At 37.7% G+C, this 25,296-nt stretch overlaps 1 protein-coding gene across 10 annotated transcripts in view; it reads right to left on the bottom strand.

Moving 5' to 3' along the window:
* Nucleotides 1–17,830: 17,830 nt before the first annotated feature.
* Nucleotides 17,831–25,296, bottom strand: part of epb41a (erythrocyte membrane protein band 4.1a) — a 64,244-nt gene continuing 56,778 nt past the window's right edge. For all 10 annotated transcript variants that reach the window (XM_055021971.1, XM_055021973.1, XM_055021967.1 and 7 more), the window contains 2 exons: nt 22,474–22,576; nt 17,831–19,562 (listed from right to left, as the gene is read on the bottom strand). In XM_055021971.1, the coding sequence (XP_054877946.1) occupies nt 22,478–22,576 (99 nt within the window). In that variant the 3' untranslated portion in view covers nt 17,831–19,562; nt 22,474–22,477. The remainder of the gene's footprint in view (nt 19,563–22,473; nt 22,577–25,296) is intronic.

The following is a 25,296-nucleotide window of genomic DNA, read 5'->3' on the forward strand; positions in this document are numbered from 1 at the left end:
GCACTGCGGCGCATCGGCTCATGAATTGAATAATAGGATGGAACGCCTCAGTGCTGCATGAAGATTCGTCTTGCCATCACTCTCTCGCTTTATAATTCACTATACCATCTTGATTGACAGAAGGTTTCTTAAGGTTTAACCACAGACACTTTAAAATCTCATGGTATGTGCCCATTTGCTAAAGGTAGATATCTAAAATAGGAATGAAAATGAAGGGGAACATGTCTTTAAATAATTTGATTGGGTGGTTTGGTCCAACATGTAAGTTGAAAGTATGGAAGTAGGTAATATTTGTGGTAACTCAGAAATCTCAACTGACTGAGCAAACCTCCTTTGGATGATTTACTTGTTTTTTATAGGCTAGATCTGGGGTAGGAAATCTCAATCCTCAAGGGTCGTGTCCCTTAACTCTTAGACGTATCCCTGGTCCAACACACTTCAATAAAAAAGCCTGATCACCTCCTAAGTGCAGTTAAGTTCTCCAGAGTCCTGGCAATGACCTCATTATTTGACTGTGTTTAAGTAGAGAGACCGGCCCTCAGGGACTGGAGTTGCCCACCCCTGGGCTAGATTGTCTAATGCTACACACAATGAGAAAAAAGAATATCAATTTGAGAAGGGCTAAATATCAAATTGCTGCCTTCCATGTTTAATTCTGAGAAAATTAAACATGAAACAGATTATTTAAATGCTATTACATCATTCTTTGCCCTTAGCAATAAGGTCATTTTTATGTATTCTTGAGTAAAAGTATATCAAGACCATGTAATTGTGGTGTACTGATGTCGTATAGAAAGTATACTAATTAACTACTTCTAACAAATTTGGGGCATTTTTAAGTTTACAAAAATACTTTAAGTGTTCATTTACTCCGTGTTCCAAATTATTATGAAAGTGATATTTTCTGAAATGGTCAATGCAAATGATGGTCAGTATAATTTTCAAGTCATGAACTATTATAGTATAAATCAAATTTTAGAGACCAAAGCTACCCAAGAGAACAGTACTTCTTTCAAAAATAAAAAACTCAAAATGTACTGTTCCAAATTATTATGCACAGCAGTTTTTCTAAACATTTCATGGATAATGACCTGCAAACGACCATTCTTTGAATGTGCAGCATTAAGTGGCCACATGTACTAAAATCAAAAGCTATTTCAACCCAAAACATCTTAAGAGACAGAGTGAATATTGGACCTTCTTATTGGACCTTCTTTGATATCAACTGCCCAATTCTTGCATCCAACTTGTGAGTTTGTGGAAAGTTTCTGCTTGAATTTCTTTGCAGGTTGTCAGAAAACCTTCCCAGAGCTGCTGTTTGATATGAACAGCATCCCACCCTCAAATCTTCTACTTGAGGAAACTCCAAAGGTTCTCAATAGGGTTGAGGTCAGTGGAGGATGGTGACCACATCATGAGTTTTTCCCCTTTTATGCCCATAGCAGACAGTGACAAAGTGGTATTCCTTGCACCATGAGATGGTGCATTGTCATGCATGAAGATGATTTTGCTACAGAAGGTACGGCTCTTCTGTCTGTGCCATGGCAGAAAGTGATCAGTGAGAAAGTCCATATACTTTGCTGAGGTCATTTTCACGCCTTTGGGGACTCTGAAGGGGCCGACCAGCTCTCTCTCTCTCTCCATGAATTCAGCCCAAAAAATGACTCTACCTCCTCACAGCCGTGTTGGGACATGGTGGCCGTCCACTACTGCGTCCATCTGGACCATTCAGGGTTGCGCAGCATTGAACATCAGTGAACAAGTCTGTTTGAAAATTAAACTTCATGTATGACTGGGCCCACTGCCACCATTTCTGCTTGTCAGCTGGGTGGGGTGGCCGGATAGTAGGTTCATCACCGCAAGCCTCTGGAGGATCCTCCACCTTGAGCTTCCAGAGGAACCAGCAGCTTCAAATAACTGTTTGCTGCTTTGTAAGGGCATTTTAACAGCTGCTCTCTTAATCCCATCATTATGCCTTTATCTGTACAAACCCATCTTTGTTCTGAATTAGCCACAAATCTCTTAACAGTACGATAATGCTTCAGTTTTCATTAAATATCTAATGTTTTCATACCTTGTCATACAACACTACACTATGATGATTTTTGTCACCACAGAAATTCTTTCTCCTTCCCACATTGCTTGAAACCTGTGGCCTGCTTAATAATGTGGAACATCCTTCTGAAGTAATTGAGCTTAATTGAGCTCACCAGACAAAATAATCAACCAGCTCTCTGAAATTATTTATAGTGATTCCACAAGAAAGCTGACACACAATACCTGTCAAGTTCTTTTCTAATTTGTGCAGCTTCCCCACTTGAGAAGGGATGGATAAATCGATGCAAACGACTTTCATCAACAGGGTTTTACTCAAAAGACCAAGCAGTTTTCTTAATTTTATCCTCCATTTATTTAGTGTATGTCAGGATATGTTCACATTTGGTCCAGAAGCAGGTAAAAACCTTCAAACAAAGCCAAAAGAAGAAAAATAAATAATTACTTATCTGTATGTAAGTTTACACAAAGAAAATGACAACAAACCATATAAATAATACTAAGCAAACCACTGAATCAAACACAATGGGTTGCTTTAAGTAGTTAAAGTTAAATGAACAAATAACTAAAGTTCCTTAACTTTAAGGTACAATTCAAATTCATTTTTACAATTACATAATATTTACATTTATTCAAATATACAAATATCTACTTTTCAATATTAGTCATAAATATTTATTTTATAAATATAAATAGCTTCAAATTGTTATTCTTCTAATGCTAAATTAATAAATAGTTGAGCTTAACACCTAAATTCACTATTCAACAATACGACAATCAGTTCAATCATAAATATCAATCAATCAACACCGCTTCAGTTCAGGCGTGTTGTAGTTAATGATGTTGATGAGCAGGTAAACTGGAGGTCCGGCAGGAGGAACGTGGGTAGCTTTCCAGTCCAATCTCGTGAATAATCCAGCTCGTGTTTTACCGGGTGCCTCTCTGCCCGTCAACTCTCTGAGATGATGTCTCGTCTTTGTTTGGCTTTCTCTTCTGCTTTTTTTTTTTGTTTGTTTGTTTGTTTTCACTGCATTGTCCGTCCCTCGTTTAGGTCCGTGTGGAACACAGTGAGCGCATGTTTTTATTTTTTTCCTTTTTCTGATTTGACTTCACAATACTGTCTATAAATTTAGTAGCTCAACAAAAAATGTTGTCTTTATGACTGTCATTAATTCATCAAGTATTTCAATGTCTGATATATATATGCTTTTATTTTGAAGGACGTTTGTTTCGTTTATTTTCTTCTTCCTGACGTTAGTCAGCTGATCTGATTTCCGTTTTACTGTTTTTTTTTTAACTTTCTTTATTCCAATAAACAACAATACAATTGTATTGTGAACATGAATATAACACAGTCAGACAATAATAATACTTGACCAGGGGGAGCATCAGATGAAATTTTACAGTAAGAGAATGACATTACAGAATATTAACATAAGAGGTAATCCAGAAGTCCAAGTTGATTGCAAGCCCATATTGTTGACTCCGCTCTTTGGTTGGTTGAGGTATGAAATTTTAATAAATAACGTTTAAGTTCAATTAAAAAAACAGAAAAGTTTGGTTTTTTCTTCAAAAATTTGCATTTATGTAGATGAAATTTAGCCTCAATAATTATTAAATTGATAAGGAAACTTTTCACATTCATTCCTCCATTTTGTTGAAGTCCAAATAAGACATTTTCCCAATATAACTGAAAGCCTGTTGATATTTTGTAATAAATAAAGTTACAAAGACGTTGCTAAAAGACTTTAGAATGAGGACACAACCAGAACAAATGAGTGAGCGACTCTGGGCAAACGTCACAGAAGGAACAATTCACATCAATGTTAGAAGAAATTCAATTCTAACATTTCCGTTTTACTGTTGAGATCGGTGCCGCAGTCATTGAGTAGTGGCATTAGTCATGTGACATGAATAGGTAGATGCTAAATATCTTCACTGACGGAGTTGTTTGGCTACTGCTATATTTTTATAGTTTGTTAATGTCAGTTTATTCTTAATGTGTTTGATTTTACTAAAACTATCTAGCATTTAACGGTTAGTTTGAGATTTTGTCAAAAAAAAAAAAAAAAAAGGAATTTGCTGTTTTTTGACCAGAGCCCCTGAAAAAGAACTTGCTTAATGTCATCAGTTGATCTGGATGGCACGGCAGCTGACAGGTGCAAGGCGAAATGAGCTGCAAAAAGGTGAAATGGCACAGCAAATAGCGACAAATTAAACATGTAGAAAACAAAGGAAGCAGAAAAGTGCTGCAAACCATAAAAATGCTGAATAATAGAAAATAGAAATGCTGCAAATAGCAAAACCATTTGCAAACTCTCTTCACAAAATGGAAGTGAGCCGGAGAATCAAACAAAGAACAAATCATATCGGACCAGATCCTCAGTAAAACTAAGAAGTGTAAGTGGTGAGTACAGGTGAGTACATTATTAATTTGTCACAAAAAATTGTTTTAAGATGATTTTAGGTGAGAAAGTAATTCTCATAGTGGAATATATCACTCAGTCCAACCAAAATGAAGCTTCTTTGAGATGAACTCCTGAATTTTCAGAGCAGCATAGCTCCGCTAACAGGGCCAGGCGGCTGCAGGCTCAGCAGGTGGCTGAGCGTGAACGTGTTTGTTTTAGTGTGTGCGTTGTTTTATATTTGTGTCAAAATATAAAATTACTTTCTGGAGATTTTGATTCTCCTTAGTACCTTTTAAACTTTGCCACAATTAACTAATATTCTCTTCCTTGGAATTTTTTAGTAGCTACATAAACTCAGCAAAAAAAAAAAAGTTAAGACAGTACCCCTTAATAATCAAATAGAACATGTTTCACTTCAGCTTGTATGTGTGTGGTTTTTTTATGTACAGTGTGAACCTTTTTATTTATTTTTCATTGTTTTTTGGAAAACAATGAAAAAGCTCTTCAGGAGGAGGAGGCCACAGTTCCAGGATTGGACTCAGCTTCCCGAAAGTTCTGAGTGATCCTCCTCCTCCTCCTGACCTGCAATCGACTTCTTCATTGTCTCCTCATCATTTATATACTTAAATTATGTGAATTTAAGTATATAAAATTATATGAATTCAAGTATATAAAATTATATACTTAAAGTTAAGTATATAAATTTAAACTACAATTAGTTGAAATAGAATATCTTTTCATGATTCCCTTAATCATGAAAAGATAAGGGAATCATGTTAATCATCATTAGCTGATTAACAGAGTTTGTTATTCTAATAAATACATTCTTATGAAATCATTATTGTCCCACTTATTTTGTAAGAAATGAATTTACAATGCTGATGACGATAATAAAAGACAAATAGGTTTGGTAAGCATTGTAAGTATTGTAAATAAATCATCTAGTTATAAAGCAACATCTCTGGCTCGATACAGTTTGGTAAAAATTAAATGCAAAACAATTCTTTGAACTTTTCTTGCTTATGAATCCCAGAGTAAATGAATAATGTAAAAAAATTCAAAAGCTGCTCATTATGTTTAGTCAACTGAGACCAATAATTAATAATAGTCTCATAAAGGGAGCAAAGATTTAAATTTTTTTAATGGACAGTTGTGCTTCACTGGTAAAAGGTGTGTGAAAAGTATTATGAGGTGGTAAACCATTATTTAGTTAATCTTTTTTATGATCTATAATAATTATTCAAACATTACTTACTCGGTAGGATTGGGCAATATTAAAATTGATATTTTATTGTATTTTGAATAATCATGGATAAATACTCTTTTTTGTAACTGTCTCCTGTCTAATACATGACAGAATGGTAGACTAATGCCATGCAGAAAGAACAACTTACTGTAAAAACAAAGAAAACAAACCTACAAGGTTTGAATTCAGTCTATTCAAGTTGTGGTTAATGTCTCTCAGAATTGTAGTTTTTAAGCTAGAGCACTACGATTGTGAAAAATTGGATGGGCTGGCCCTTTAACCATTTCCTGAATCACAAGCTACAATCAGAAGTCAACTTTAGCTTTGTATACAAAACAAAGTCAGTCATTTTTGTGTGAAGGTCTCATCATCAACTTAAATGTATGCTGTATTGCTCTTTGTTTACTCAACTAAAAATGTTAATGTGGTACTTTTACTTTTACTCTCTACAACAGTAAGTAGAGAGGAATTGAAAGGAGGGAGACATGACAAAAGTACTGAGGTCTGGACCCGAACCCTGGACAACTTTAAAAAGGACTATAGCCTCCGCAAACAGGGGGCGCTCTCTACACACTACACCAAGCAACGGCTCATGCAAAATCTATTTACAATGAATGAAAAAGAAATATATATGAGGTGAATACCAAACAAAATATCAAAAACAATTCACTCACTTTTTTGTGGGTTCAGGTAAAAGCAAACATTGCTACTTTTGTTCCCTGTTTGATCCCTAGCCTTCATCTTCTGTATGCCTTGTGAATCTTAACTTACCACATCTCATGACTGGAGCAACAGCACACCCTGTAGTAACCATGACCCTAACCCTCCCAGGTCCCTCTATTTTCAGAATTACTGACTTGTTTACCAATCACCTTACAGTAGCAGTCCAAATCTACTCCAGAGCTACTGCTGCAGAATGGAAGACCAAGCAGAGATGAGGCAATCCTCTGTGCAATTCAATCTCTCCATATATTTTTAATTTAAAATGAACAGATTGCATGACAGCCTGTATTTTACCTGAAACAGAATAATTTCTAAAAGATTATTTCTCTCTGCAGATTTTTACATTTCTCTTCATACTTAGGTCTCTGCAGTCTGAAACAGCTGTAAGCTAAAAAGAGAAGTTACCAGTCCATATATTTAATCACAAATCTAATATTACATTTTACAAATTCCAAAGTCTGAAATTTATTTGATGTTCAAATCATAAATTTTATTTCAAAGCCTGGTCCCCACACGGGGAAATACTATTTTAGGACTAAGGTGTGAATTGAGCGTTGTTTAGGGTTAGTAATGGATAGGGTTAGGGGTAAGGGTAAGGTTTAGACTTTAGAAAAGAATGGAAATCAATGGAAAGTCTCCACAAATATAGCCACGCAAACATATGTGTGTGTGCGTGTATGTCAATTTAAATACATATAAGTAACTGTATTTATAAGCGTGTTTTTTTGGGGGGGTTTTTTTTGCATTGTGAGGTCCAACTAGAAAATATAGCTAAGCACATTTTCTGCAGAGTCCTGGCAGCTACACTTTATGAAACATATGTCACTGTATCCAGTTATGACTCACGTTTGCTATTTTCAGTACTGTCCCACAGTGCACAGCACACACCTTGTTCTTTCTATTCCACTGAATTAAGTAAGAGAGGGAGGGGATTATTTAACACAAATCTCTTTTTTGTTTAAAGAGTGGGAGTTGGCGACTCATCTCAGTTTCATTTTCATTTTGCTCTGTGTCATGAGTTTCCCTGTGAGAGTTAAAGTGCAACTTTAAACACAAGTTAAAGCCTTTATACCTGAATTTCACATTTTCATTAAAACATGTCCTATATTTCTAAATAAAAGGCATTAGTACCTCCTCTCCCTAGCCTGCTTACTGCTCCACCTAAAAATGGTGCCCCTTGCAAAGACTGTTAATGACGTAGATGGAGGAGAACGTTCCTGTGCAGCTAAAAACATTGAATAAGATCTGGAGGAGGTGACCAATCCTTAGCATTAAGTCGGCTACAAGTTTAAGATTGATGTCTCACAGGTGAGCCAGAAGTTACAACTGTTGACTACATAGTGAACAGAGACCATTTAAATGTTAGAAGAACAGATATTGGAATAGAAAGCTTCATGCACACGGACCTGGAAATGCTAACTGCAGTGTTAACTGCTAAGAGATTTTTTCAAATGTGTCTACATTTACAGATCTTTAGATATTTTTATGGTGAATATATCTACCAACATAAGAAATAAATAATATGCATGAATAGGTTCAAAAATATTCATATCTCTGCAAGATTTAATAACTCTTACTTTCTCCACCAACCCTCAACAAGTTTTGTTGTTTTCTCTGCTCTTCATCAGCGTTGTTCTTCAGCTCGCTGCCTCTGCTGTGTTATGGTGTAAATGCAGTGGATTTCAGTCTGATTTGGTCATCATTTCTCTGTGTTTTGTCCCCTCACCATGTCCAGATCAATTGCAGCCTGAACAGCCACACAAGTTTTAACCAACCTGAACAAACAACCTCCTTGAGCTCAGGAGTCAGACCACTCTGTTCACCTTAAGTAACATCACGTAAACCATGCGTTTTTCCTTGAAGAAGAGCTTTTTGGTTGAGTTAACACTTTAAAACATTCACTAGATAATTAGAGACCAAATGCAGCAACCAAATTTACAACATTTTTCTATCATTTCAAAGAACCTTTAATATGCACTTTAAGACGTCCAAGCTTATTTTTGAAGTTCTGTTTATGATGTAAAAACAGGTGTATATGTTAATTAATGATCATGAAGATATGACTTAGACAGTACTAGCATGTGATGTGCTCAGCACGTCTGCTCAACTGAACTGCTGGATTAACTCTTGAACTCTCCGAGTGCCTGAGAACTCAGGGCGATTGCCTGGAATGTTTTACCTAATAAGGACAGTGGATGTATTTAACATATGGATTCACTTCATATCTTAAATAATTTCTATGTGCACTGAACTGGACAAAGTTATAACTTTGAACATGTTTCATAAATACAATGTTTGAAAAGAAAACAAAAAAAGAGTATGAGAGAATAAGAGCGCCCTTTACAGCTCATTCTTGTTGAAGCAGATGTTGTTGAGTCTAGCTAACTTCCCAATGTTGCTTTTCTTTTTGTATAGGAAGACATTCATGTTGCAGATGTGGTTCGTGTGTATGTCAGATGTTATTCTGTCTCTTATGTGTCCACTCTTGATTCATGCTGGGAAGTTGACTTTTTATCATTATTTTTGGTGTAGTAGGAGAATTATATTAAGGTTCCATCAGTTAGTTGTATTGTTATATGTTTATTCTACGTTTCTGTGTATTCCCACCAAAGTTCTTATATTCCTACCAAGATAAATCTCTTTGGGTAACATATACAAGGTTGGAAGTCATTTCCCGCAGCTGCATGGGAACCTGAAATGTTTCCCATGCTTTGGATCCTTTATCTTAAAAGGCAGAGCGGCCACAAAGCTGATTTGTTGGATTCTGCAAAGACGTTTGCAGTATAAGAAGGACATCCCATCCAATTGAAGAAGAATGGGTCAACGTGGTTCCAGCATGCAACCACGTTGACCCTAACCCTAACCCTAACCCTAACCCTCCCCAGGGTGAACTGTTTGACTATATCAGGGGTCGGCAACCCGCGGCTCCGGAGCCGCATGCGGCTCTTTAGCGCCGCCCTAGTGGCTCTTTGGAGCTTCATCAAAAATGTTTGAAAATGGGAAAAGATGGGGCTGGGAAATATATTCTTTTGTTTTAATATGGTTTCTGTAGGAGGACAAACACGACACAATCATTCTTAACGTTTTCCAACGCTATAAAAATGTGTAGAAGAAACATTCAATTCTACAATTCTTGGACCGAATCATCTGCATTTGTTGCCTGAATGTTCGCTCTGCAGTGACAAGTTGTCAAATAACTAAAAGAGGACCGTACTTTCCGGAGCGCACCACAATGAAAGCCGAAACTACACATTTTTTGGAAAAAAAAAAAAAAAAAAAAAAAGTCTCAGGATAAGCGATACAGTAATTTTCATCAGTATACATTTAGAATGACACTTAGCGATATTATTTTGTGTCGTTGCTCAGGTCGGGTTGCTCATGGCTGCTTTGTGTTACTGTTGCACTGACTTGCTTGGCATTTGCACAAAAATTGAACTTAAACTCTTAATTTTATATTCTTTACGTTTTCAAAAGGCTGCCGTTTTATTACGCTCCGTTTGTTGTTTTTTTGATCACACACTTAACGGTGATTATTCACAAAGAGCGATCGTCATTATGCAAACTGCATTTCGGGGGAAGATTTTAAAAGGGAAAAAAATGACACTTTCCCTGTCGCTCTTCATAATAAAAATGACATCAAAAATCTGATTTCTTTATTGCGTTTCTTTAATTTTGTAAATACATTCATATTGTAACAGAAGGTTAACATAAAGCACCATCGTACAACACAAGAGTCACGTGATGCGTCATTCCTTCCAGGATGCACTGCAGGGAAAATAAACATTTAATCATGAATAGCCTACTAATAATGTATACACTTAGTCATTTTGATAATACGCTAATGTAAACACCTAGAGCCCGTTTTGCCTTCATTATAAGCCTTACTTGCTTTTACTTTTTTGCGACTCCAAACAGATTTGTTTTTCGTTTATTGGGTCCAATATGGCTCTTTCAACATGTTGGGTTGCCGACCTCTGGACTATATGATAACAAAATATGGAGAAAAATTGTGTTTGGTGTGGATGAAGGGATAAAAAGTGGTGTTTTCCCTGCGGGTTGGTCATTGCAACTCTGTTTTGAAAGGAGTACAAAGAGAAATAGAACATAGAGAATGTACTTTAAGAGATTAAAAAAAATAGAGACTAAGAGTCTTATTGATCTTGAGAAACATGAAGAGAGTTTGAAATGCTGAATGAAAGAAAATGACCATAGGGAGAGACAGACAAATGCTAAACAAATGGCTGCATGTAAGGATGATTCTAGGGAAATAGTGTGGCAACATGACAATGCTTCCATTTCTACTGTTAAATCTGGAAATGTTTCTGCTTCTGTAACTGCTTCTAAGACAAAGGGCTTCAAGCTCCCACCTTACGATTCTTCTTCTCTGCCCACATGTTTGGACTTGAGTGCTCTCTCTGTGTTGGATCTGGACCTCGACGCCTGCCCGATCCAACAACCATGACAAGCGGTACCTGCACCAACTGCTGGGGCCCCTCAACCTTCAACACGGCCAACATCAACAACAACAAAGGCTGCAGTGGTAGAGGCAGCAGCAGCTGCTCCTTTTAAAGAGCAGACAGACAGTCTTAAGTCTCAGGATGAAGAACTGTTCAGTGATGAAAAGGATGAAAAGATGACACGTCCAGTACAAGTTTTCAACAAGGGACGTGTGAAAAAGGGTCTTCCACCTACTCGACGTGATCTCAGATCGAAAGACAACAAAGGACAATCTTGGAAGCTAAGCATTGGATCCTGAGGTTAATGCACCGATGGTTGAGGTTATGAGAGCCAAAGGACCAGATCTTGTCTTCCGATCTTGGACCAGCCAGGACAAAAAAATCTAACTGATCACCTCCATTCTGGAACTGTCTTGGCCGATCAACTCAGTGAACTCAGCCGTGAATTCTGGCCTACGGGAGCAGAACTGCGGAGACTTCCAACCCACTGATTTGGCAAAGATTCACACCTGTTTACCGAAAGAGGCCAGAACACAAAGAAATTTAATTTTTTTGTACTATTGAAGCTCTAAGACAAATCCGTGGAAGAGTGTAATAAACCTTCCAACCCGTCGTGGCCAGCACGACGACCGATTAAGGGACATAGCCTGGGATGACGGAGTCAATGATGATTATAAAACAATGCTCACTGGACCTAAAGATGCCATAAAGACTGCATTTCCCATACGCATAAATATGACCTCCATCTATACATGCAAACAGCGACCAGAGGAAAGTACTGCTGACTTCATTCATCACCTTATGGACACTGTTACAACATAGAGAGGCCACGCCAGACTGGACACCTTTAACAATCAAGTTTCACCTGGCTTTTGGGAAAGCATTACCTGTGATGCCATTATTAAAGGATTGCTCCCAGACATTTCAAAGGAACTGAAACAGAGCTATGTGGGTTGGGCTGAGAAACCACGTTTAGAAGATGTCAGGCGTTATGCCAGACATGCACAGTAGCAAATGGGCAATTGCACCAGGGAGCAATTTAAGGACAAGGTGGAAAAAGAACTTCATCTGGCTGCTGTTACACTGTACTATGATCAATCAAGGAGAGAAAGAGGACAAACCAGGGGACAAGGACAACCCAGAGGACGAGGCTGTGGTCGGCGGGGCCAGGGACGAGACTACACTCCTCACAAAAGAGATGCTGATGTTTGTCACAATTGCGGATAGCCTGGTCATTACCGGCACCAATGTTCCATGAATTACAGGAAAATGGCAAATTGACTAGAAGGGGCATGCGAGGACGGACTGGCTCAGGAGGTGCACTTACCTGAGGGTGATGTAACATGTGCATACACACCGATACGAGCAAATTGTGTGACTGACAATGTTTCTGTTTTTGGCAATGAAGAGTTGCTTGCTTATTGTGAGAATTTGAATGAGTCTCCTGTTTTTCCTGTTTCTGGCCAAGAAGAGCTGCTTGCTGATGGTGACACACTTGACAAAATTCTAAATGCCATTTCTGATTTAGAAAAGAAATTTGGCTTGAAAGACCAAATTATGCTCATTTTGCATATGATGCAGACAAGGCTTTTCCTTCCTTCTTTTGACTTGACTATTTTAGGAAAAAAAAGTGTCCTTTATGGTTGACTCCGGAGCAACTTCTTCGATTGTGAGGAAAAAAAGAATTTAATATTCCACCAAAACTTAGTGGGAACTGTTAAGAATTAAAATGAGGAATAACTTGATTTAGCTCGTTAATTCATTCCTCTATTTCCCGAATTCCTGTGTCTGTATAAATGTGCAGGGAGAAAGAGCAATCATACGACGTCAGACTTCAGATATCCAGAGTTTTATCCAGAGAAAATCAATGCAAGAAGAATGTTACAATAAGCATCTCACCTAGATTATCAAAAGTCCAAGACATGACAAAACAGAAACAATTAACTGAGTAAAAAGGGAAACAGAAACAAACAAAAGATGCATCTTCTGGGAAACTCTCACTCAGCACAAAGAGATTTGAACTTCTGCTGTAAAACAAACCATTTTATAAGAATGTGTATTCTCCTCATTTAAATATATGTATTAGGAGGTGTGTTTTTCCCTCATGGGCCTTCCCATTGATTTTATTACCTCCTGCTAAAGAGCCCCAAAGGCAGATATATGGATTGTCAAACTGGGCCTTTGCCGTACCAGGCGTCTCCTGCAACTCACCCTGAGCTAAATTTACGACCTCTGTTTTAGTTTTATGCCTCAAATGATTCCACAAGAACGTAGTTTGTATTTTTAACCAAGCTTGCACAAAACGTAATGCTAAATAATGACTATAAGTTTGGATCTAAGAAGTAACTAATTCAAAACATGCTTAACGAAATATATTTAATTCTAATATAGATAAAATTATTTATAAAAAGTTTTAAGATCCTAGTGAACTTTTGAACCACGCTAAGGAATTTGTTAATTGTCTGGCAGATAGATGCCCTGTCTAAAGAGATTTAAGGAAGTCTCAGTCTGTCTTTCTTTAAGATCCTCCCTATACAATTCATGTAAAAGTTTTAAAGTGGCCAGTTGTTTTAGTTTGGATCTTTATCTAAGTTTATCTTAACGTAAAGATTAGCCTGTGTACTATTGTGCTAATTTAAAATTCTATTTCAACAGAACTCAGTGCCCACTTCAGGACAGGTAGTGAAGGAGAGAATTACTATCCCTATTGCATGTGAAACTCCCCAAGGATTCGCTTTCAAACATTCATTTTTGTTGTCAGATTTCTGTCCAGTAAATCTTATAGGGAGAGATCTGATGTGCCAATTAGGGATTGATCTGATCTCAACACCAGAGGGTGTAAAAGTTGTATTATATTCTGATTAGACTTCCACAGCTGTGCAATTTGACTCATCTGCTCTTAACTATGTATACGAATGGAAGCTTCCAAATTCATCTCTTTCAAAACAACTTCTTGCAGAAGTAAAAATTTCAATCTCTCCTTTTTCCGATGTTAAACAGCATGATGAGTTAAGTTTTGTTTCAAATGTTTCACTGGGACCTGATTGTGATTATGAGAAACGTTGGTTCTCTGTTCCTTCTGAGAAACTGTCAATGACTACTTTGTTTTGGAACACACACACACACACACACGCACGCACGCGCGCACACACACACACACACATACACACACACGCACGCGCGCGCACGCACACACACACACACACACACAGCGGGTTTGGCTGTCTCTGTCTCAGCTGTGCGGAAACAATTTTTTTGTGTTCTTGACTCTTGCTCACAGATTCCTTTGGCAAAATCACAAAATTTGGAGTGGAATGATGTAGGGTCATTTATTCGTACATGTAAAAATGAAACTGGATTATTTCACCTGCTGACCCAAATGTAATATTTTCTGAGTGCTTGTCAGCATTCAAAAAATTATTTCATTGTACGGTACACTGTCAAAAGTTTGTGGAATTGATTCCTACTACAGATCCAAATTTTGAAGCATGCTTTTTATCTCAAACAGTTCTATCTGCATTACCAAAAGCGCTATCTAAAGTTCCTGATAATTTTTGGGCTAAGAGCAAATATGATGTGGGACTAATTAAAGGGTCTGAACCAGTTATTACCCCCAAATCTGACTTTCATCCATGTCAAAAACACTATCTTCTCAAACCTGAAGCTGTTGCAGGCATAAAACCAATTTGTGACGCTCTACAAAAAGCCGGCATCATTGTTCCTTGTAATGATTCTCCAGTTCGCTCACCAATATTTCCTGTCAAAAAGGTACATATACCTGGGGAACGTCAAGAATGGAGATTTGTGCAAGATTTAAAATTAGTCAATAAGTCAATTTTACCATATTATGCCAAATCCTCACACCGTTCTTTCTCAGATTCCTTCAAATGCACAGTTCTTTACAGTGGTGGACCTTTCAAATGCATTTTTCTCTGTTCCGATGGATCCAGAGTCAGTTTACGTTTGCTTTTAAATTTGAAGGAAGACTATGGACTTTTACCCGTTTGTGTCAAGGCTTTTGTGACAGCCCCACTATCTATAATGCTGCGCTGAAGGCTAGCTTGGATTCGCTCCAGCTTCCTCCTGGTTCTCCTCTTATTCAGTACGTCGATGACCTTTTGTTATGCAGTCCAACTAAAGAGCAATGTGAAAAAGCCACAGTTGCCTTGCCTTAGCATCTTCATGCTGGGGGTCACAAAGCCAGTCTTTCTAAACTTCAGTTTGTTAAAGAAGTAGTCACCTTTTTAGGTCATCTGGTTTCAAAAAAGGGTCGTTTCATTTCACCTAAGCGTGTTTCTGCTGTTCAAAACATATCCAGACCAGTCACAAAGAAAGAGCTTCTGTCTTTTCTGGGTATTACATCTTTCTGCAGAAACTTCATTCTGAATTACTCAATTCTGGAGAGTCCTTTGAGAACCCTCTGTAGTGGTCTCCAAGCTTCAGACACTGTCCAATTGACTCCTAAGCTGAAGCTGCTTTTACTCAGCTAAAGCTGGCACTACAGACTCCTCCTACACTTGGCATTCCATATCTAAACAAACCATTTGTTTTCCAGGCTACCAGCGCCTATCAGCCTAGTCAGGCTGCAGGCCCACCAGTGTCTATCAGTCTCGCGACTGCAGGCCTAGCAACGACAGCCTCGCCCGTGTCGGTCGACTAGGCTCCAGCGACGCGGCCGCTCCTAGTCCCTCGACTACAGCGCCTTCCGCTGTCGAGCCGACGTCGCCAGACGGCAGGGTCTCATGCGCTGTCCGCAGGTCTCGGCCCGGCACCCTTTCTTTGGGGGGGGGAGACTGTACGAGCTCGGCCGAGCTAATGTCCACAGTCTTCAGCCGGGACCGAGCGCCAAAGAATCTGTATCATTAAATCTCTAACTGCTATTCTCTTCTCTGTGTGAGTCTCTCCAGATTGAAATACAAGGTTAAAAGTCGTTTCCCACAGCTGCAATCAAAGGTTTCCCATGATTTGGATCCTTTATCTTTGTGTAAAGCTTACATGTAGTGACAGCATGGCAGAGCTTACTCTAGACATGCTTCATTATTGATTGTCCTACTAGCTCTCTATATTGTGCACAATATATGAATAAACCTGATTGAGTAATTTTACCTGAACAGTGCTTGGAAATAGTTTTTTTCCCACAACAATGGGCATGCTCAAAATTTTCAGTGTGACTATTTTTACGCTCCTCTCCAAGTGAAACGTTTTCCTAAGGTTTAACCTCTCTCTCCATCCCAGTAGAGCAGGGGTGCTCGATACGTCGATCGCGATCTACCGGTCGATCGCGATCTACCGGTCGATCGCGATCTACCGGTCGATCGCGATCTACCGGTCGATCGCGGGGAGGTTTTGAGTCGATCTCTGCAGCGGGTGACAAACTGAAGACCTCCAGGATGCTGAGAGCAGCACTTCCTCTTCTGACAGGCTTATCAAAAATATTCACTAAGATCCAAAACGTTTGTAGCTTCATTAAATAATAATAAAGCCTGGAAGCCTGATATCGTAACGGACTGAACGTTTTTAACGTAATCTTTGCTCGGCTTGCGGGCGCAGGCAGTTGCCACGGCAACAGATGTGCTTAACAATAAAGAGAGAAAGAGAGTAAAAAGGTGCGAGTGGTTCTGAGTTGATCACCTGTTCAGGTTATTCTACTTTGTTTACCTTCGCTGTGGTTCATCACAGCCGCTGGAGTTTCTGAACGTTCACTAAACGACAAACTTGGGCTGATGACCTCGTTCGTTTGCAGTAAACGTCACAACAAACATCAAATAGGACACATATATGTGATTAAATTTTAACAAACAAATGGCTTCCACAATAATTATGTCAAATTACATTAAGATTTGCCTTTACCTCTGCAGAGCTCTTTGCTTCCTCCCATCAGTCTGCAGTTTCTCATATTGACGTCATCAAACCAAATTTCAGATCTACCATAACTGACTGACAGCTGCTGGCCTCAGGTTCACAACCAGCTTCTGACTGAGAAACCAGTAACCTGCTCCCAGTGTCAGAATCTCACTGAGGAAGAAACTGCATTAAGCTTTTTATAACTTTATCATTTCTGATATAACTGATGTATATTTGCATAGAAAATTAGTCAATAGGGTTTCATTTATAATTTGTATGTCTTCATGTCATGAGGTAGATCTCAGCCGGCTGGTGAGAGAAAAAGTAGATCTTGGTCTCAGAAGGTTTGACAGCCCTGCAGTAGATGTTCTGTGAGTTTTCTGTGCTGTGAAATGCATCTGGTATATCCATGGATTTATGTCTTTTGCTGCTGTTTTTAAACATACTTTTGTGTTCTGTGGCTGACTGAAACTTAGGGACAAATTATATTGTGCTGTTGACACAAGATCATTTTGCTTGGATTTTGTACCTAGGAAATTGATGTTGGGAGACCTTGATTCAATGAAAAAATCTATTCTGTAATATAATTATTTGCTGTGATACTGTTTTATTTATTATTTGAATATATGGTGTGTGAGATATTTTTTGCTTTTTGTTTAGCAACATGCCTAATGTTTGGACCAACGCCAGGATTTGATTGATTTTTATGTCATTTCTAGGATGTCCACTTTGAACCTATAGATAGAACATCAGATAGAATGAGGGCTATTTGGATTATGGCCATAATAGGGATGGATGGGTGGATGGATCGACCTTTTACAGAGATCAGATTTTTTGGAGTGAATCAAGCAAAAGTGTTGAGAAGACGTTGTACAATTCTGGTGTTGTGGATTTAACCACCTTTAAAATGCCAATGGGAGAATACTTCATCCATCTTTTGCTTATTCTATTCTATTCTATTTTAGTAATCATCAGGTTCTCTAAAAAAATTCTCAATCAATACTACTGTCACATTTCATCAACTAAAAGAAAATCTTTGTGTATTTGTGACAGAAGCAGAGAGATATTTTATAATTGAAAACCAAAACCACTGTAGGTACCTACAAAGTTCTTTATTTTATGCATGGTGGTCTTTACAAGTCTTCATCTGGTGTTGTGTGGGTTCACAGTAAAGAAAATATTAAAAATGTCCATAAGACAAAGAAAAGTAGTGATGAATTAGACAGCTAAGTGAAGTAACTGTAACATGCAATACTAAACGGAGTAAAGAAATAAAGCATCATGTACAAATATGGACAAAATCACAAGTCATACCGATAACATACATCTCATCTGACTGGGCAGTGCAAAATTAAAAGGCTCATTCTGGTACCCCTGAATAAACTAACAGTTTTATATGTTGCTGTACAATTAATACTCAGAAAAATGCAGCTATGCTTTTAGTCTCAGTTCTTGTAAAGTGGTTGTTCTAAAAAGGAGGACATCAGTAATGAAAAGTCACCTTGATTTCAAAGTTTTGCTGGTTTGTTACTTTTCAAATGTCTTTGGAGTTTGTTCTGACTCATTTTACTGTAATCACCCATTTCCTTTTTCTGTGGACATTATACTCTATAGGCATCATGTTTTTCCCTTTCTCTTGCTTTACTTGATCTTTACACACCTCTGTCAACAAAATTCTGTGGAAACATTTTGAGAAAACTGTGTAGTTATGTAGAAGTGACAAATAGAGTAAACAAACTGTTGAAAAGGTTAAAAGACGGTCGAAGACATTTGAGGCAGGTTGGTCAGCATTTCGGTTTTGAGCATTAATAATGCTGTGTGTCAGTTTCTGAACTTTTCACGTTTTTATTTTGATAGAGCCATTAATATGAAAGAGTATACACTGTCCATTTAGAAGAGTAAAAGGGAATGAAATTCAGAAATACTGAAATTATACACTGCTCAATAAAAAGGGAAAGAAGTGAATTTGACAACTAGGAAAGATCTATAGAGTCAAACACTGCTCTGAATCTAAATCTGAACTATAAAACACATTAAAAATACAATGATGGTATTAAATAAATGAAGGTAGTTTCAATACAAGGTGATCTTAATGACCCCCACACCCTTTGTGTGACACAAGCACTACAACAACTGAAATAGTCAAAGGATGTCAAAGCCAAATTTCAAATGGGGGAAAAAAGTCATTCCACCAGAAAATTAATTGCCCTGCTTTGATAAATCAATCTCTTTGTACATAAAATGAAAAAATATCTTTTCACATTAAGAAGGAAAATAAAGTATTTACTGTACAGAAAGTATCAACTAATTTGAAAACTTTGAGAGGAATGTTCCAGTCCCAGCTTGTGGAATCTCACAATCTTTGTTCAGTGCAGTTTCAGAACTTTGTTAAAAAACTTTTAACTTTTAAGATTTTGGTAACCAATTCTGATGATAAGAAAAGTCGTAGAAAAATAAAGTAGGATTCTCAAGATTAAAAGACCAAATGCCCTTAAAAGTTTTTTTTTTCTTAAAATCTCCACAAAATGGGAGAGGAACAAATTCACAAATATTATACCCCTATAACTATGAAAAAATGTATTTTTTGAATTTCATTTTTATTTAAAACTTTAGGATATGCACTGAAGGCAGAAAATGGAATAGAAAGGGTGTTGTTGGAAATTCTGGAAACTTGGGAACTTTTTAGCGACTGTCTCCTTCAACCAACACTCAAACTCTTGGAGGAAAACATATTTTCCCGCTGAGGCCTCTTCCCTCTGACAAGGTCTGGTTTATCATGCTGAAAGCAGGGCAGCTGGATGTGATAACTATGGTTGCTGAGGTAAAATGCTGTGATGGAGACATAAGGAAAAGATCTGAGTCAGATATGGTGCATCGGTGCATTGTGGGTGTGAAAAAAAGAGAGACATAAATATTAGTGGAGCAGAACACACCTTACATTCAAAACTGAAGCACCGAATAAATGTAAGCTGACTTGGATAATATATTTTTACAGAAGGATAAAACATAAATATTCCATCCACAGGTGTTGAAAGGTTATTTCAACACTATTGAATATTTTCCTAGTGGAAGTGCTATGTTAGTATACCAGCAGCTTAAAAACTACATTGAGCACAAAAGTACAACAAAAGTACACATGAAAGCGAAAGCTCTTCATTTATTTTCAATTCCATGAAAAATATATTATTAAATTCAAAGGGAAATTAAACATTGTTGCAATGCATGTCATGTAAGATGGTTATTTAAAAGTTGTTGTATTATGGTCAGTATCACAGTGGACATAAAGAAGTCTCTAACTGAATACACTTTGATGTTGCATGATTGTCTCATGAAGAGTATGCTCAGGATTGTCTGTTAGGTTCTTCATTTTATGGCATGGTCTTTGTCTTTACATCTTTTGAATATGTTTTTCAATTTTCTCTTCAAAAAAGCCTTTAATTAAACTTTTATTGAGCTGTAAATAGAGAGAAAGACAGAGCAATCAGAACCCAAGACAACATGCTTTTATTACTCCTGGTAATAAAGCTGTGTAATTTTATTACATGGTTTCTATATAATAATAATAAAGATTATGAATATGATTAATATTATTATTATATATAACTCTGTTGAGGACTACAGCATGTGCTCTACCAAGTCAACCAAGCAGTGGTTTTATCTGCGGTCGATGTCTTTCATACTTCAATAAGTCTACATGAGTTTCTGTTTGAAAGTTAATGTATCTACCTAAATCAAATTTCCTTTCCCTGAAGTGCATGACATGACTTCTGGGGAGTCAAGTCATGGACATGACTAAATTATCCATTTGTGAAATGCCTGAAATACCCCTTTTATTTACATCTTAAATATTTTACAGCCAGAACATGCATTTCATTAGTGGTCAAGGAGCTTTTTGGCAGACATTCAGGGCTTGAGGTATCTAAAACCTCTCAAAGAGAATGCAAAGGTAAACACATTATGTTAACGTCAATACAATATACACTATATTGCCAAAAGCATTTGCTAAACTGAAGCATATGGGTATGCAGATTGTTTTTACAAATAGCTTGATAAATTCAAGTGTGGAACTGTGTTAGGATGTCACCTGTGCAACAAATTCACTCGTGAAATTTCCTCACTTCTAAATATTCCACAGCTGTATTATAATAAAATGGAAGCGTTAGGGAAAGACAGCAACTCAGCCATTAAGTAGTAGAGCACGTAAACAGACGGAGCGGGGTCAGTACACGCTGAAGCGCACAGTGCATAGAGGTCACCGTTACACTCTGGTGCAATGGTCTCAATCACTACAGACCTCCAAACTTCATGTGGTTTTCATATTAGCTCAAGAACAGAGCAGAGATCCTCATGAAATGGGTTTCCATGGTGACCAGCTGCATCCAAGCCACACATTACCAAGAGCAATGCAAAGCGTCAGATGCAGTGGTATAAAGTGGACTCTAGAACTGTGGAGGCTCGTTCACTGGAATGAAGAATCACGCTTTCTGCATAAGGCAACTTGATGGATAACTCTGGGTTTGGCGGTTGCCAGGAGAACAGTACTTGTCTTACTGCATTGTGCCAAGTGTAAAGTTTGGTGGAGTGGGGATCATGGTGTGGGGATGTTTTTCAGAAACTGGACTTGGCCCCTTAGTTCCAGTGAAAGGAACTCTGAATACTTTGACATACCAAGACATTTTGGATAATTCCATGCTCCCATTTTTGTGGGAACGGTCTGGACCTGACCCCTTCCTCTTCCAACATTACTGAGCACCAGAGCACAAAGCAAGGTCCATAAAGACATGGATGGCAAGGTATGGGGTCAATGAACTTGACTGGCCTGCAGAGTCCTGACCTCAACCTGATAGAACACCTTTGGGATAAATTGGAGCAGAGACTGAGAGGCAGGCCTTATTGTCCAACATCACTATGTGACCTCACAAATACACTTCTGGAAGAATGGACAAAAATCCCCTCCTCCTAAATATTGTGGACAGACTTCCCTGAAGAGTTGAAGCTGTTCTAGCTGCAAAGGGTGATATTGAATCCTCTGGATTAGGAATGGGATGTCAGTTAAACTCATATGTGGGTCGAGGCAGGTGAGCAAATACTTTGGCAAAATAGGGTATGAAGGCATTTGAAACATAGGGCAGAGATTGTGTGATTACAGTAAATTATATTGAGGAATGAGGGTTTTGTCCAAGTCTTGAGTCATAAGTTAAAAATCTGGTTCTACTCAAAACAGTGCAATGGGCACGTGGCTAAAAGATGACAAAACTAAAGGATTGGACTTTAACCTGGATGCTTAAGGCCTGAGTCCACTCTGGGGACTCCACTCTAACTCTTTCAGAATGTCAGTGCCCATCAGTTTTTTCAGTTCACGGTTCCAAAACAAGCTGTCATGACATAATAGGTAAGATTTTCTATTGCTGTTTTTAAATCACACTAGTTTTCAGAAGGTTTTGACACAGTATGCATTAGTAGGTTATTGTTTCTGGTTTTACTTTGCAATTCATTTCATTTGGCTTTTATTCTTTTCTTTCATATTATATTAGTTATAAAATAACTATATAAATTTCTTGGTTTGATGCGTTTTAGTACTGTACATCACTTGTTTAAACAAATTGCTTTCAAGCTCATTGAGACGTGTAGTTAAATAAAGTGTAGTTAAATACATACAAAACTTCTTTATAAATAAAACAAATTTACTTTTGGATATAATTACAATATTTATTACATTATGTATTTATACTTTACATACCTTCTTAATCTGGAGTTATTTCTGTTTCCTGGTGTACAACAACTTTGGTAACAGACATATCTGGGTGCTGCTCCTTTGCCTCTTTAATGGCCTGAGCCAAAGCCTGAAGAGTTGCCATGAAACAGAAAAAGCTAGATTAGTAAAACACAACATATAAAATACATGTCAAAATTACAATTCAGGTGTCTAAGCTAAAATGAAGCAGTGCTGTAGATTTGAAAAGCTCTCACTTGGTCTATACATGTTCTATACGTTTTCAGTTCAATGTACCTTAAACGGTTTTCTTCATTGTCATTATATTTCTTTCTGATGCTAGGCAGCCCATATTTAGCCCATATATATACTATGTATGAGAGATTCTCATGGAAGATCAAAGCAGACAGATTAGTTAACCAAATCTAATTAACCTGTTAGATTTGGCTAATAGGTTAGATAGATTAGGGTTTTTCCACGCAAATGTTCTGATTTATAAAACAATGTGAAAATGTGCGGTCTCACAATTTTCACTATTTCAACACTGACCCAAGTGTATAGCTTGTTTTTGAAACAGGTGGAATGCCAACATAGATGGTTAGGAGGAGAATTGAAGCCAGACTGCGTCATGATTTCGTACATCGCTAATCACATATTGAACTTTAACCATAGATCGACTTTATCATAAGCATTTGGAAACGCAATGACCAGTGCCGCCATTTTGGATGTTGAAGTTCTGAAACAGGGTTGTACTGTCCCAATTCTCACAGTTTTGCACACTTGTAAACCTGCGCACTCGAAACCTTATGTGCACTTGACTGAATCCACACTTCACAGAGGGGAGTTCACACTGAGCATTGGGCCCAGGCCACTGATGTAAAACTGTGAAAACAACAGAAAAAGTCCCAGTATGCTGATAGGTAAAATTTAAGAGTTCCATATCAAACCATTTGCCGCACTGGTGTTGTCCCGTAAAATTAATGCTCTTCTGGTATCCATGGAAGTATTTCTTTATTTAAATGGGTTCATTTTTCTGAGGGAGGTACTGTGGGTGTATTGTGATTGTCATAATTATACATTTACAAGAGTAATATTCCATTGTAGGACTTCCCCAGGCAGAACATTAAAACACTTTTCAATACAATTTGCTGCTTTGGCATGACAACAACGCCAAAGTACATGTACAAATCCTACAATAAAACAAAATACAGAAAATGGGTAGCCCTGTTGGGTTGGTTGAGAAAGCCATTATAATTGCTTGCCCTTGTAATTATTATTATTATACTTTTCCACTGAAGCGCATACTGTAGTCTGCCCTATGTAACTTATTAAAATTGGCATATAACTTCAGGACCTACACCGCTACTCAGACACTCACATAGGCATAACTTTCTGTAGGACTGGTGTGGACAAGCCCTCACCTGTTTCGGCCTGACAGAGACAGTCCCCACCAATATTTAGTGCACCTTTTTACCTTAATGTGCCTGTATCTATTTGTGGACACTGTTCAAACATTAACAGCCAGTGAACGACCGCTTTTTAAAATTCCTTTGTAAAATGTATCATTGATCTATATTAGTGACTTAATGTGCGCAGCAGTGCGCCACATGCATTATTGCTGAGGGAATATCGGCGACCCGGAAAATGGCACAAGCAAAGAATCTGAAAAAGGGACACAATGTTTTACTATTAACTGTCAACGCTATGACAGCAAGGTAAGGTCCAAGCGATGCACATTTCACAGGTCAGTAAAAACATTTTACTTCAGAAAATGTATAAAGAAAGTAAAGAGGAGGCTAAATACTCCTCAGTGGCTCAACTACATTCACAACCTCAACATCTACTTGTGTCATGCAGTTCGATGTCTTTCGATTCAGTTAACACAAAAGTGAGGCGACCCACACATCTACTTTCTGACATTTTATTATTAGAGCAGGTGTTTATTAGAAAATCAATAATGTTCAGGCTATCACTTATTAGTGATCACAAAAACAAACATCAAGCCTGAAAACTCAAAAAACATAAAACTGTAAAAGAGTGAATGTTTTTTTGTGTGTGTTTTTATGGATTTTGGTGTGGGAAATGTTTTTGTGTTTTTTAATGTTAATTTCTGACACATTTCAATCAATCAATCAAATTTTATTTGTATAGCACATTTCAGCAGCAAGGCATTTCAAAGTGCTTTACATCATAAACACAAAACACAAAGTCATGCAACATAGAATCAACAACACATTGTTCCATCATTAAATTTTTAATGGATTACGTTTCAAATAAAACTCTAAACAGCTGGTTTTTAGTTGAGATTTAAAGGAAGTCAGGGTTTCAGCTGTTTTACAGTTTTCTGGAAGTTTGTTCCAAATTTGTGGTGCATAGATGCTGAAAGCTGCTTCTCCTCTTTTGGTTCTGGTTCTGGGATGCAGAGCAGAACCAGAACCAGAACCAGAGAGTCTGGAAGGTTGATACAACAACAGCAGATCTTTAATGTATTGTGGTGCTAAACCGTTCAGTGATTTGTAAACTAACAACAGTATTTTAAAGTCTATTCTTTGAGCTACAGGGAGCCAGTGGAGGGACTTTAAAACTGCTGTTATGTCTCTATCTTCCTGGTTTTAGTGAGAACAGGAGCAGCAGCTTCTGGATCAGCTGCAGCTGGAGGATTGATTTGTTGGACAGGCCTGTGAAGACACTGTTACAATAATCAATGCGACTAAAGATAAACGCATGGATGAGTTTCTCTAGATCTGGCTGAGACATTAGTCCTCTAATCCTGGAGATATTCTTCAGGTGATAGAAGGCCGACTTTGTAATTGGCTTTATGTGGCTCGCAAGGTTCAGGCCCGAGTCCAT

The sequence above is a fragment of the Poeciliopsis prolifica genome, unplaced genomic scaffold, assembly GCF_027474105.1.
Source record: "Poeciliopsis prolifica strain line A6 unplaced genomic scaffold, Auburn_PproV2 SCAFFOLD080, whole genome shotgun sequence".
Lineage (NCBI taxonomy): Eukaryota > Metazoa > Chordata > Actinopteri > Cyprinodontiformes > Poeciliidae > Poeciliopsis > Poeciliopsis prolifica.